At 48.1% G+C, this 15100-nt stretch overlaps 1 protein-coding gene across 2 annotated transcripts in view; it reads right to left on the bottom strand.

Annotated features, from left to right (window-relative positions):
• Positions 1-15100, bottom strand: part of KIRREL3 (kirre like nephrin family adhesion molecule 3) — a 535215-nt gene that overhangs the window by 119469 nt on the left and 400646 nt on the right. For both annotated transcript variants that reach the window (XM_023645119.2, XM_023645117.2), the window contains exon 3: positions 6568-6645. In XM_023645119.2, the coding sequence (XP_023500887.1) occupies positions 6568-6645 (78 nt within the window). The remainder of the gene's footprint in view (positions 1-6567; positions 6646-15100) is intronic.

A 15100-nucleotide genomic window follows, 5' to 3' on the forward strand; every position in this document is an offset into this window, starting at 1 on the left:
AAATAACCAGCTTGCAGCCCCAGTGGAAGAAAACACGTCAATAAGAAAAATGAAATAAAAAAAAAAGCACCCCAAAGCCCCAGCTAACAAAATGACAGTATTAGCCAACATCCTGGGGGCTCTCGCAGGCAGTGGAGGGATGGTCTCAGGAACACGACTGTGGGTCCTCAGCCTGAGCCAGGCTGCAGTGGCTGCCACAGTCAGAAGTGGGAGGAATTCGTGTGGCATCAGACCCGTGCTCTGTGGGGTCAGGTCCCTGGGCCAAGGTCCAGGCCATCTTCCTCTTCCCCTCTGCTCTGAAAACAGTGCAGCTTGTCCCCTAGGCCTGCCTGCCACCCAGGGCATAGCTGACATGGGCTGAACTCACTGTTGGAGGACAGACAGGAAAAAGAAATAGACCTGCCTTCTGAGGCTGCTGAGCAAAGCTGGTCAGTCAGATTCCCGGTACTGCTTCCTCTGATGACTAAAGCATTTAAAATTATGGGATGGGTGGTGGGAGCAGGCTGTGGGTGGGGTGTTGAGAGGCAAGATAGATTTTTGGATCATGACATTTTAAAGGCTTACGGATGATTGTATCCAACATTATTCAATTTTGTACATGAGATGGTTGAAATCCGATGTCCAGGGACTTGCCCAAGGTCCCATGGCTGGCTCTTGACTTTTAGGTGCGCCTTTCAGTACACATGCCAGTAGGGGCACCTCTCTTCTTAATTAGCCCTGTTAGGGGATGGGCAGGAAACAGTGGAGGTTTTAGATTCATTTTTATGGCTTAGAGCACAGGGATGCAGAGAGAAAGGATAGGCTCCACGCCATCACAAAGACTTCAGAGCTGCTGAAGACGCCCAGATTCCCATCCTCTGGGGCCGTGTCTCCCTTACGTGGCTGAGAAGGGAGGACGGCACCATGGTGGAGGTGCGTACCTACAGCCTAGACAAGCAGGGGTGTGCCGCCCGGGAGCTGTGGGGATGCAAGAGCTTGTGCGGGGCCTGCCATCTGCGGAGCTGGCTTTCTCCTTCCTGGGCATGCAGCCCCTCCCACAGAGGCCCCCAGGTCTCCAGCAAACAGAAGCTGCCTTTGCTAATCACCTGCATTTGTTTCTTCCCGGGAAGATGAGAGTGACAGTGCTGGGAGGCATTTCTGCTTTCCCTCCCCTGAGCTGGGAGAAGCAGCCAGTCACTGTGATCCCAAAGGTCCGGGAAAACTGCCGCCCCACCAGATGTGCAGCCGAGAGGGCCCTGTGAGGAGGAAGGGGAGCCTCTTGCACAGGCCCCCCCTTGGCCTCGAAGGGCTGGCGGGGAAGGCAGGCCGGGGCTTTGTTATCTCCCCTCCTCCTTCAAACATCCTCTTCCTCATTTCCCCTTCTCAAGTCTTCTAGGGCCTGAGAGAATTTTCCGGTTCCTTAGAAATGGTCTCCCCTGGCCTTTGTCCCTCACTCTAGGTGTTTCCTAATTTTCTCCCACATCAACTCCAGTCTATTCTGTGTTCTTCCCCATCTTCTCCCTGCCCCTTCCACTTTCTCTATGTTTTCAGCTACCCTGGAAAACCAAACCCAGCTAAAGTGTTAGGGGCTTCCCTCTGCTCACGGTCTTAGCTTCTTCTTTCGGAATCCCCAGATCCCTGGACCGGATGTCAGGAGACCTGGGTTGTGGTCCTGGGTCTTCCAGCAGCTTCCTATTGACCCTAAATGAGTCACTCAATGCTCCTGAGTTGGTGGGTTTGCACGATAATCGCAGGGTTGTTTACAGTTCTAACATAGAGGAATGCTGAGCTTTTCCGGAGGCAGGCAGAGCCCCTTATCTGATTCCACGTGAGAGCTTTCTATTCTGGGGTGAATTGGATCAGCGCTGGGAAAGCAGTGCACATTGAGAAGGTGAGTGGTCCTGGGATCTTTAGGAGAAATGGGTAAGCAGGGACAGAGCCTGGAAAGGGAAGGGAATGGTGTGTATGTGTGTGTGTGTGTGTCTTGGGTGTGTGGGGTAAGGGAAGAGTGGGAACAGTTCCCTTGCAGATCTGATGGGAAATATCTGCCTAGAGTTGCCCTGAGAATGTGGCCCAGCAGTTGATGAGTGAGGAAGGAGAGCTGGTGCAGAAAGGAGGGAGACCACATGTGGGGCTCCCCCCAGGCCTCTTGCTCTGCTAACCTCCTGGGCCCTGGCCCCCTAGGAAGGCGCAATAGTACTGGAATTGGAGGAGAGGCTGAGAGGTAAGACTTGTGGGATTACTGGAGCTGTGGAGACTCCCATTTCATGGGATGCTCTACAGCAGTTTGCTCTGCCTGGTGAGCTCCTTCTCAAGACGCACCTTACACCTGTGGGTGACTTTGCGCGTTCCACTATTGTCACTCATGGAGCTAATTAATTATTTAAATAAAAAAGTTCAACTACTCCAAAGGCCCAGGCATAGACAAGAAAGGAGGGGGCAGGATCTTTGCCTTCCTGAGGCAAACACTCTAGGTGAGACAGACAGTCTAATGAATAATCAACAATTAGGGCAAGTGCCACAAAATAAATAGGCTGGTGGCCACAGTGGAGCAAATGCTGGGGAAGAAGGGTAAGCACTTTAGGTGAGGTGGTCAGGCAGGGTCTCTTCGTGGAGGTGACAGTGGAGATGTCCCTGCATGTTTTTACTGTGAGCTCTTTGAGGGCAGGGCTATGCCTTACTTACGTTCATAGCTCCAGTACTTAGAGCAATGCCTGGCACTTATTATGAAGAATTGGTATTGTTTTTATGGTAGGTATTCAATGAATGTTTGATGAATAAACAAGTGATCTCCTTCCAGCAGTTCCTGTTTAAAGCAACTTGTACTTAATCACACGAAGACGATTATGTCAAATAAATCTGATATTCTTATGCCTAGTCTGTCTTTATTTCCTCCTTTCTTGTCTGCCCTTCATTGATCTTTGTTCAGGTCTCCATTTGATGTGTCAGATGTACTGAGTCCAAACAGACCAATGAACACACACAGACCACCCCCCCCCCCCACCATTACCAACCTCCAACATTCCTGCAAGTGCTGCAGATTTTATCCGAGAAGCCATTAAGTGCTCCCAAATAGAGCAAACCTCTCATTGACTATCATGTGCCTCCTAAACGATCTTTGAATAGTGTTTTCTTTTTATTGCTTTGTGTAGTTTAACAGCACCAATCACAATTACTCCAGCTTATGATAAACCCCAGCTCCATAAAGCTCTTGTTCATTCATTATTTTTCTCTTACTTCTCAAGCTGTTATTTTTTGGGATGTAGCAAGGAGGGGGGAGTAGAGGGAAAAGAAAATAAAAAGATACCAAATTAACAAGGAAACAAATGAAATAGGGGACCACTTCTCCCCGGATGACAGACACCCTATTAGATACTGTTAAACAGAACAAATATGCTTTAATACAACACAAGTAGGTCTTTTATATTTATTCTAAATTGGAAATATAATGATCACCACCTTATCTTTAATGGAAGAAGCAGCTAATTGTTCCAATATCTCACTAATTCCAGCATCTAGGAGAAAAATAATTGTTTTTTACTATTTTACCAATTGTTCAATTTATACCAAGGTGTGTAGTGCAGCATGGACAGAGATTTCTGGTTCTTGATCTATGTCATGGCTGCTATTCCAGTTCAATTATTAATATGTGGAAGTTATAATAATTTTGCGCATGGGTACAAGATAATTATAAACCATAAAACAGCTCTCCATGCTTGCTGGTGTCTTTTCTTATCTGCAGACGTGTTGGAGTTTGGACACATGAGCTTTAGAAAGAGGAAAAAGTGTATAATGTGCCTCTTGGGGCAGGAGGACTGGCTGGAGTGGGAGCAGAGGAGGCCCCCCTCCCCACCAGGTCCATTCCTCTTCTCCTCCTCATGCCTTCCACCCATCCAGAGCCAAAGCTGGCCCATCCCATGCATCTCTCCTTTGCTCCACTGTCCTTCCTATTCTGCCTCCTCTTTGTTACTTGAGATTTGTAAGTCATGACACATGGTGGTTTAGCTTGCTTACCACTCTCTTGTCTCCTTGGTCACCCAGCAGCAGCTGCTACTGTGTGTGTGGTTGTGTATGAGTATGTGCATGAAAGTGTGTGTTGGGGCATTTGGGAGGGGTGAAAACCGTATGCAGAGAGGGAGGTAATTAGCTGCCCCATTACCTCTTGGCCATTGTTGATGCCTCTGTCGCCTCCCTCTTTCTGAAGACCTTGCTTGATTCTCAATTAGCCTTCTCTAGAGGGAGGGTTTAGGTGGGGTAAGGCACCTGGAATCTCTCATTCTTAACCAAGTCAACCATAATCAGTTCAAAGGAATAACCCATTTGTGTGGATTGTATGTGTTTGGAGATGAGGCTCAGAGAGAATAGGCATTGTTTTGGCATCTTCCCATTTTAACAAGAAAAATCTTTTAAAAATGCTGTTTTAGCTTAGTTGTTGCACAAAGTAAGGCTAACTGTCCTCAGAAGTAATCAGGTTTTGGTCTTGTTTCCAAGTCCTCTTCTGGTCCTCTCTGACTCTCTTCCTTTCTTCTTTACCTAAACAATATCTAAGGAGTGCCTCTCCACCTAATGCTGAATTTCTTTTTCTTGTTATTTTCTTAATCCCTGGTTCATTTGCCTTTCTGCTATGGTAAATGCATTCAGACACCATGCTATGGATTGAATTGTGTCCCCTCACCCTGTCCCTATGTTGAAGCCCTAACCCCAATGTGACTGTATTTGGCTATAGGGCCTTTACAGAAGTAATTAAGGTTAAATGAGGTCATAAGTGTCATATGGGATTAATGTCCATATAATAAGAGACACCAGAAAGCTCTCTCTCTTTATCTCTCTGTCATGTGAGGATACAGTAAGAAGACGGCCATCTGCAAGCCAGGAGGAGAGCTCTCACCATAACCTGACCATGATGGCATCCTGACCTCGGACTTACAGTATCTAGAACTGTGAGAAAATAAATTTCTGTTGTCTAAGCCACCCAGTCTATGGTATTTTGTTGTGGCGGCCTGAGCTGACTGATATATCCCTCCCTTAACCACTTGTGAAAGGTCGGGGGAGTCAGATCGTGTTCATCAGCCTCGTGATATGACTCTTTTTAGGCCGCAGGATCTGGAGTCAGTATCCTTCTACTCGGGTCAGATGCTTGGAGTTTGAGGTTTCATATCCAGCCCGGCTCCTGACTTTTTGGCTCCCACAATCCCAGTGAACCTCGTTTCAGCTTCTCTAATGAGCATTGCCAGCAAAGAACATGTCTATTCAGCACCATGGACAGAGGCACCCTGTCAGTTCCCACAAATTAGAAGTTACTGCCTAGCACTCTCATGAAGGCTGTGTTGGGAAAGGAGTGGGTAGGCTGAGAACGAGAAAAGTCAGGGAGGGAGACTGACTGGCAGGATGCAGAAAATGCAGCCCCCAAACCTAGCTGTGCTCAGCTGTGCGGCTCCTTCAAATGGGAAGTGGCTCCTTGATGCTGCTGCCTTCTTACACAGAGGGGTAGCAAAATGGGGGAGGTGCTCACTTGTGCTGGCCTAACTCTTGTCAAACTGTCACCATGATGGGTGCTGGCAACAAACCTATAGCTGGCAAGATATTCGGTCTGGGGAGCACATGGGGATGTGGGTGTCAGGGACTGTGCATTGGAGGAGAGCCAGCTGAGGATCATAGGAAGAGGGCAGAGAAGCTAACTCTGGGGATGGAAATGGTACAGGTGAGCTGCCTCCTCCATGCTTGGAATGGGAATGAGGCTACAGGGGCCCCAGGCCTTGGGAGGGGAGGGGTCCAACCATGGCAAGCTGGGCTAGCGGGAAGCCAGGGCTTCATTTGTCTGACTTTAATGAATAAATGGCATTCTCACAATTGTTTACCTACTTTTGAATCCTGACAAACAGTCTGTGGCATCTGATGGAGAGGGTTATTAGCTGCACAGAGACAGATGGCTGGGGATCGAGAGGATTGGCTCTTTATTACAGCAGGCTCGTAAGTGACAGCACTCCTTTCAAATCCCAGCCTCCACATCAATGTCAATACCTTCCCCAAGCCTTCTGTGACCCAGTCAAGCCTCGGAGGAAAGACCCAGTACAAGAGGAAGGCAGAATGGCCCATGAGTAAGGGAGAGGTGAGGCCAATAGAGTTGGGAAGAGCGTAGGTTTCCAAGTCTAACTCCTTTAAGAATAAAAACTCTGCCTTATTCTTTAGCATTCTCCCAAGTGCCCTGTAAAGTGCTGCTCATTCAATGGGCATTCAAGAAATGTGAATGATTGAAGAGAAAGGTAGAGAGGTCTGGATTAGAAAAGACAATAAAAGCAGATTTAATTGCACTGGAGGGTGGGTGGGGAACAAAAGCTAGGGAAGAGAGAGGAAGAGAGGTGGGGGATACAAAGGAGGAGGGAAGATAGCATGAGGAATCAGCATACAGTGTTTCAGGCATTAGCAACTCTTCCCCACATTGCTACATAAATAGCTTTGTGGAAATCAAACTGATCTACCCACTGTCCTTTCTGAGATGTCCCAGGTTCTTTTCCTGGTACCATGGTTGTAGGGCATAGCTTCCTCCCTCCACATTAACCCTGAGAGGGTGAGCAGGTTCTCACTGACCTTCATTCATTCTCCGAAACTTGTCCTTGGCCATGTAGCCCAGCACCAGACAGCATCCTCTCTTCTGGAGGCCCAGCTCTGGAAGAAAAGCACAGGTGGGTGAGCTGGGAATGGGTCAGGTGTCAGGGAAGGCCCCTTTGCAAGGGATGTGAAGTTTGTTGCTCTTAAAAATAGGGCTACTTATTTCTTTAACAAACATTTACATAGCACTTACTATGGTCCAGGTGTAATTTTAAGCCAATAATTCCTCATTTGATTCTTACCACAACTCTATGAGGAACATACCATTATTATCTCCATTTATAGATGTATTAAGCAAACAGCCTTAGATGGAAGACCTAGTGGGTGGTGGAACCAGGAGTTTGAACCCAGGAAGTCTGGCTCCAGAGTCCATGCTGATAACCTTTACTCTATAGGTTAATGAGGCCCCATATATCGCAGGCTTGGGGACTATGCCCAGATCATGCTGGGATTGTTGTCAGGCCTGCCAGAGAAGAGGCAGAGTCCAGCCAGTGGTGTCCCGGATGCAGCAGTGCAACTAGATACAGTGGGTAATTCAAAAGGATTGGGAAGTGACTGGGTGAATTTGAGGGAAGACACAGGGGTCAAGATATAGGTTGAAGGAGTCTACCTTTGGGGAGAGTAAGTTTCTGGGCCTGTGCATTCTTATATTCAGGTACAATTCAGCACCATCATCAAACACTTATGAGGTGCAGACTCAGTGTGGAACACGGGGGCTGGGATGGCAAAGAGACACAAGACATAGACTCTGGTCCCACAAGACTCTGACCCAACTGGAAAAACAAGGTAGAACAACAATTCTAGGCAGCAAAGGCAAGAGATATTTTTTTTTTTGCACAGTATTTTGTAAATAGTGTCCCTTGTGTGGCTTGGACTGGAGTACATCTGCCCCACAAGAAGGCAAGCTTTCCTCTCTGGCATTTAGATTTAATCCTGATTCTTCTTAAACACTTTATGGTTTGGAAGCAATTCCACACCAGGTTTCTCTTTTGACCCCACAACAACCCCAGGAGGTAGGTAGATAGGTTATTTCTCTTCACATTATGCAGATGAGAAAGTTGAAGTTCAAAGACATTAAACAACTTCCTGTGATTATTTTAGACTCCCTGCCCCCACCTCTTTGCTTGGAAGTCGTACAAATGTGACAGCTGCCATAAACTGGATGAATGGATAAGGGGTATGATTTCTGGAAAAGGAGATGTGGCTGCACCTCCTCCCAGATCTTGCCAAGCTTTCTGGGCACCCAGTTGCTCCCTCCACCAGTTTCTCGGAGAAGGAGGGTCCCACTGAGGGGTGTGTCACAGTGACTTCTCTCATGACACTGGGTGTTTCTCTGAGCTCCAGCCAGTCAGCATCTAGGCTGTTAGAGTGTGGACAGGGTGGGCCAGTCCTCCTCCCTACCTCTTCATCCATCTCTTGTTGCCCAGGTCCACCCTTCATGGGTAACAGGATGAAAGGGCCCACGAGAGTCAGATAAGTTGAGCTTGGGGGCTCCTGCCCTAGAGGAAAACAAAGCGTGTCGGGTGGTGGCAGAATGCCATGGCCCAGGGAGCCCGCTAGCTTTGATCTTTCAATTCTTTAAAGGGGTTTATTGACTATCAGTAAAGAGCAGAGAAGCAGATCTGAGCGTGCCTTTTCCAAAGGCACTCACTTCTCTTCCTTTCCCTCCGCGCTCACTTGTCTGAAGGCACGGCCAAACCGCCCTCACTTCAAACAGCCTTACATCTCAGGCGCCCAAATTGATGATGTTAAGTTCCCTCATCCAAGGCCTTGGCCCTTTCTTCAGGGGCTCCCGCTCTGTTGAGGGGCGCGTGGATCAAAGTCCCTTTGATGTTTACTTACTATATTTGTGGATTCTCTCTAACAACCACCTTCAAGAGGCAGGAATCCAGCATGCCAGGAGGGGGCCAGCGGAAATACAAGCTGTGAGGAGGTGCTGAGCTCCAGCAAACAATAGCCTCTTGCCTGAGCCTCTATTGAAACCTCAACATGCTGACGACAGGCAGAGTTAACCAGCCCATCATAATTGCATGTGTATTGTTCATCATCAGAATGATACAATTGCTAACAATCCCTATTATACTTTCTACTGACTTCTAGTGCCCATCTAAAGCACATCAGCAGTGGCTCCTAAGGAGAAAGGGAGCTTGGGTTCCTGGATTGAGTGAGCCCAGGGAAGCACTGAGGAGTGGGGGCAGAAGATGTTGGATAGATTTAGGCCAATGTTCCCGTTAGTCTTCCTGGACAGGGCCTTAAACTCTCAGGGGCATAATTCTCCTAGAGATTGAGAGAGCGTGCACACCTGCTGGGTCTGGGTTATCTATGTCGGCTGTCTCTGCCACCCTAACCCCCATCTATCCTGTGTTGCCTAACGGGCTGCCCTCCAGGGTGATCGCCCTGGGAAAGAGGCCACCCTTCCAAACAGTTATTATAAGTAAGAGCCTCTCTGACCACGCTTGATTTTTGCAAATGAGCAGGAAAAGAAGTTTAAAAAACCTGATTAATAAAAGAAACGGAAGACGAGGCAATTTCTCAATGTATTTGGTTCATTTAATTTGACACGTGTGGGTTAGTCTTAATTATTTAGGCGGCTACATTACAAGGCGCTGAGAAGCACACTGCAGACATTTATTAAGTGAGAGGCTCTCTGACCAAGTCTTTACTGAGAAGTGGGGCGAAGCCACTGGGATCTTTGCAAGAATGAGCAGGTTGGAGGATTAGTGAAGTGAGAATTACTAGCTATTGTAGACAAAAATGTGGGATGTTCTTGGGAGAGACTTGCAGAGCTGAATTAGAGGTCATTGGGTCCACATGAGGAGGCATGCTAGGGGGGCCGAAGTGGGGGAGTGGAGAAGAATCTGGAAACACAGCTGGGGAGGTGGGGTGTTGTCAAAGATACTGACCAGAGAGAGAACTAGGGGAAAGCAGGAACTGACCACTGGCTTGGGGAAACTCTACCAAGCCAGCCTAACTAGGCTATTAGGGGGGAGATGATAGAACAAGATGGAAAGAACAGGAATCTCTCACTTTATGAGCTAGACCAGCCACCAGACTGCCACCTTCCTTAACACATGGCACTGGGCCTGATGGTGGAGTCAGTCACAGGTGCCCATTTTAGAATAGCAAGATGACGGGGTCTTCTCCACATAGACTTGGGGGCTGCAGCCTTCGGCTAAACACTTATCAGTAACAGAACAATCCAGATGCACTGAAGGTGTCCACAGAAAATGATTAACATGAATGGAGTTGTCCTGCCTTAAAAGGAAAGTTCATAGCAAAGGAGGCCAGGGTCACTTGCAGATGGGGTGTGGGGAACTAAGGTTTGGGAAATACTGCCGGGCAAGGAGACACTGATCGGGCCAGGGTGTGTTACTTAGGGAGAAGGGAAAATTGCACCCCAGAACTCCTGGCCTCTAGACTGTGAACAGGAGAAGGATCAAGATTGGGCCTTTCCCAGTTCTGAGTCCCCATCCTAGGCACAGTGCCTGGTGCATGGCAAGTGCTCAGAAGATGTCTGCTGATTTAATGAAAGGGCTGACTGAAAAAGATCGGGTGGTGATCAGTTCTCCCTCACCCAGGTCCAAATGAAGCCAGGTGGGCTTAAACGTGGCCCAGTGGACCAGGTGAGGGTGGATGGTTGTGGAGTGAATGAAAGTTGGAATTCATCCAAACAGCACTCTGGGAAACGTTGTCAGATTGCCTCTTGAGAGGGATACAAAGGGCTGGCTTTGTACATGGAATGGTTTTCCTCCAGTTTCAGAGGGTGTGGACGGGACACTTTTTCTAGCCTTAGGATTCTTTTATTCTTACTAGTAATAATAATATGTGAGATTACTTCAAATTTGTGGAGTGCTTATTTTTTCACGATGCTGCTGTATTCACTACCACATCAGATGCTCACAGTAGCTCTGTGAAGTAGGCAAGTCAGAAATTATTTCCTATATTTTGGTTTCAGAAACTGAGGCTCAGAGAAGTAAGAGGACCGTTCAAGGCCAGAGCACTAGTTGGTGACGGTGCTCAGGCTAGAATCCAGGTCTGACTTCTGGCTTAGCTCTGAGGGTAACGTCCAGGATCCCAGGGTTGCTGATGCTGTGAATCAAGACAGGCCAGAGAACAGACAACAGGGATCAGTGGTCCTGTTATGGGTTATGGGACAGTGTTATGGGTTGAACTGTGTCCCCTCAAATCCATATGTTGAAGTCCTAACCCCAATACCTCAGAATGTGACTTTATTTGGAGATAGGGACTGGACAGAGGTAATCAAGTAAAAACGGTCATTGGGGGGCCCAAATCCAATATGACAGGTGTCCTCATGCAAAGGGAAGTTTGCAGACAGACACACCCCCAGGGAGAACACCCCATGAACATGAAGATGGCCAAGATCATCAGGCCAAGAAGAGAGACCTGAAACAGATCCTTCCCTCACAGGTCCCAGAGAAAACCAAGCCTGCCGACATTCCGTGTTGGACTTCCAGCCTCCAGAACGGTGAGACAATACATTTCTGATGTTTAAGCCACCCAGTCGGTGGTACTTTGTCACAGCAGCCCTAGCAAACTAATACGGACAGGAAGGGGGAAGGAGCTGGTCTTCTCATAGGACCTGGCTATTTCCATCAGCCAAGGTTCTCTGTAGCTGATCTCTCAGGTCACAGAGCTGCCTGCAGGGAGCGGCATCACATGACTGCCCGAGAGGCTCATGGGGCACTAACTGGCTGGAAAGCCAGTAGGGCTGCTAAGGTGGGACAGTGGGGGTGGTGGCACAAGAGATGATGGGAAGGGGGGAGGGTGGGGAGGAAGGCTGGCTGTGTGTCTGCAAGCCTGGGAGCATCAATGGCAATCCAGGATGCCTTCGACATGCCTGCTTCCAGCGTGAGGAATATGTTGGTCAGGATAGTACTGCTTATTGCCTCAGCCAGAAACTAACACGGTCTCAAGTAACTGCTACCTCACCATTTCTGAGGCTGTCTGGATGCATTTGGGGGCCTTCCTGTCCCCAGCTTGCCTGGTCACAATTGTTCAGGGGTGCTTGCTGAAGACTAACCCTTTCCCTCCTGAAGCTATTAGACTCCAGCATGTCCACAGAAGGCTACTAACAAGAAACAGAGTGTTATTGGCAGGGAGTTTGGTGTGGCTGTAGCAAATACTTCGGGAGCAGAGGAAATGAGATGGGGCAGGAGACATAGCCAGGGACCAGATCCTGGGGGACCTGAGAAGCCTTGCCTAGGACTCTGGACTTTCTCCTACAGGTAGTGGGAAGCCTTGAAGAGTGCTAAGCAGAGGAAAGACAGCCAGACTTGCATCTTGTAAGGATCTTTTCAGCACTGGTGCAGCGATGGACGGGAGGAGATCAGCCAGGCAGAGGAGAGCAGTTGTGAGGCTCTTGCAATACTCCCGGTGAGAGATGGTGGTTGACATCTGCTCCCTCTGCCTGCTCTCTGAAGACATCCTGGGATCAGAGAGCAAGTGAAAGGATGCTGAGCTTTATCAGGGGGACGTTCAGAGCCTCTGTACCCCTGCCACCTGACATAGGAGAGCCGTGGAGGACTGAAAATAGCTCCCCAGTTGGTTCCTGAGACCTTATGGAGAAGATGTCAGCTGGACCTGGCTGGAGTCACAGGGAGGCCACGTGTGCTTCAAAACTACCAGCGCTGGCTGGAGCCCTCCTCCAGCCCTTAACAGCGAGCAATCTTCAGGGCTTCTCTGAGCTTTGATTTTCTCATCTATGAAACATGGATACTACTAGTAAGACCCTCCTCGCATGGTTAATATGAAAATTGAATGAGACAGCACTTGGCAAAAGGCACCCAGAATGAAGTACCTGATAGAGGTGAGCTCAATAACTAGAAACAACGTATCAGATTGGGTTTAGAGGTCATCAAATTCACCCCCACCCTCCAAGCCCCCGCTTTTTTTCACAGATGCAGAAAGGGAGACTCAGAGAAGAGAAATGACTCATCCAAGGTGATATAATAAACTCAGGTGGTGTTCTTTGAAGGTTAGTGTGGCAGCAACATCAGATGGCTTGGAAAAGTGAAGTGAGTCAGGAAGACCAGCCAGGTGGGTGCAGCAGGTGAGGCTCAGGGACTAGTGGTGTTGGGAATGGGGAGAAAATGGTGAATCTAAGAGAGAGTCTAGGAATGAGGCTAAGTGACAGAGTGGCTCAAGCAGAGGAAGGGGGCACAGATGACCACAGTGTCTTTAGTTGGGAAGATTGGAGGAAGAGTGGTGTCTGTGTCAGAGGAGATTGACAAAGGAAGCTGACTGGCCACGGGGTGATGACAGGGCAGTTTGGAACTTCTGTGTTTGGGGTGAAGGGGTTCCAGAGGATTAGATGAGCGTGAGTTTAGTCTGAAGAAATATGTTTTTAACCAGCTTTATTGACCTCAGAATGACCAAGAATGAATGTCTTGGTCTGGAGACCAATTCATTACGTAATGAATTACATAAAAAGCAGTGGGATAAAGCGGCCGGCCCAGTGGCATAGTGGTTAAGTTTGTGCACTCTGCTTCAGTGGCCTGGGGTTTTCAAGTTCGAATCCCAGGCATGGACCTACACATCACTCATCACGCCATGCTGTGGCAGTGTCCCACATAGAAGAACTAGAATGACCTACAACTAGGATATACTACTATGTACTGGGGCTTTGGGTAGAAAAAAAAAGAGGAAGATTGGCAACCGATGTTAGATCAGGACCAATCTTCCTCACCAAAAAAAAAAAAAAAAGCAGTCAAATAATATGGGTAGACTCTGCTACAAGTGTTACTGCCACCCCTTAACAACCAGCACATCTTAATAAAATATGACAGGTATAAAATCCCATCTGGAAACACTCACTGAGGAGCTGGGCACTATGAGCAAGACAAAAATAGTTAAGGTGAGCTTCCTTTCCCAATGAGATTTTAATCCTGTTGCTTATGCATATACTTGTGAAAAGGTACATAGAGTCAAAGGCAAGTAACAGATCAGTAAAAAAATGTGTCATGAGGCAGCATACGACTTATTTCCACATGAATGGCAGTAATTGCTGCAGGAGCCCAGAGGAGGAATAGGAGCTGCAGGTCGTGGGGTGAGGGACGCCCTCATAAAGGGCCCTGAAGGCTGGACATTTGTCCTGGGGTCTTGCCTTTGTGGGGTGTCCGTACCAATGGCCTCACTCACAGGTGATCGTCCCTCTTAAGCCACTCCGCCCAGCGGTGCCTCACCCCTTGCAGGACGCACAGTCTCATGTTTGGAAAGTTCTCCCCTTGACTCTGCTAAACCGCTTTCTGCGTCAGTTCTGCCTAGTCCCGTTTTCAGCATTATCCCTCACATGCCAGGCGATAACGACGCCCATAAATCACGCAAAGATCACAGTTTTCTGATCAACCTCTGGCAAAGAGGCCTGAAGAGAGAGTAAGGAAGGTTTGCTAACCCTGACGAGTGCACGTCAGCCCTCCAGGACAAGCAGTAAATGTTTAATGGCCCAATCAGACCTGTTTCATAATTTCTGAATCTCATTGCTGCTAGTCCTAAGTTTATTGAAGAACTATAAACTTTACATTGTTGTAAAGACATAATTGCTATTTCATTGCTTATTTAATACGAGTTAATTATATGAGAACTAAGTTTTTCCCCAATCATATTATGTATAAATTAGTTGTTTTAAACTATTGATTTGTATTTAATTAACTGTGCTATTATAGACCAATTAAGTTCTTATATGAGAAACCTGAAACAGCTGTGGTCCTAAATTAAGGTTTTAAAATAATGAAGTACATGAAAACTTTATGTCGCATTATTCTGTTTTAGAAAGAGTTAACAATCATTGTGATAATTCCGAGAAGTTTCTGTGACCACCAACCCATCCTCTTTGGCTCCTGTAGAGAACAATGCTGTCTCAGATTCCTGATGGCAAGCAGCTTGCAGCTTCATACAGCAATAGCAAGAACCAACATTGGAACAGCCCTTTGCCAGCGCCTGCCTTCCTCAGCCTGCCACTTCCTGGCTGCCGTAGCCCGATCCCCAGGCAGGCAGTGCAGGAGCAGCTCCTCACCACCAGCTGTGGGCTCCACGATTGTCTGTGTCACTGTTGGCACCAGGTCCCATGTACCTGCAGGAAATCTGGCACCCATGTGGCCACCAATCCTCCGGCTTCTCCAGATCCCTGCTCCCCTGGCCCGAGCCCGTGCCTCATAGGCAGGAGAAACCAGACGTTCACTGAGCCACACTGGGCGTTTTACTTTTCTCACCTTGCTTTCCCCTCACACCAACCTTACAAAGAGAGACAGTATTATTCTCGTCTTTATTTATAAGGAAATGGACGTTTTAGAGGGCTAAGGAGTTTGCCTGGGGTCCCTCAGCTGAGTGGTGAAGCCTGAGTGCACCTGTCTGCCTGACTCCATGCTGGTGCACCTTGCCACGCTCTGCTCTCGGTTCTCTGTGAGAGACAAGCCCTCACCAGTTCTGAGTCTCAGCCCACTGGGCTGGCTCTCTGAGACCTTGCCTGGCTCTTGCCATTTTCCTCTTTGTGGAG

The sequence above is a fragment of the Equus caballus genome, chromosome 7 (assembly GCF_041296265.1).
Source record: "Equus caballus isolate H_3958 breed thoroughbred chromosome 7, TB-T2T, whole genome shotgun sequence".
In the NCBI taxonomy this organism is placed as follows: Eukaryota; Metazoa; Chordata; class Mammalia; order Perissodactyla; family Equidae; genus Equus; species Equus caballus.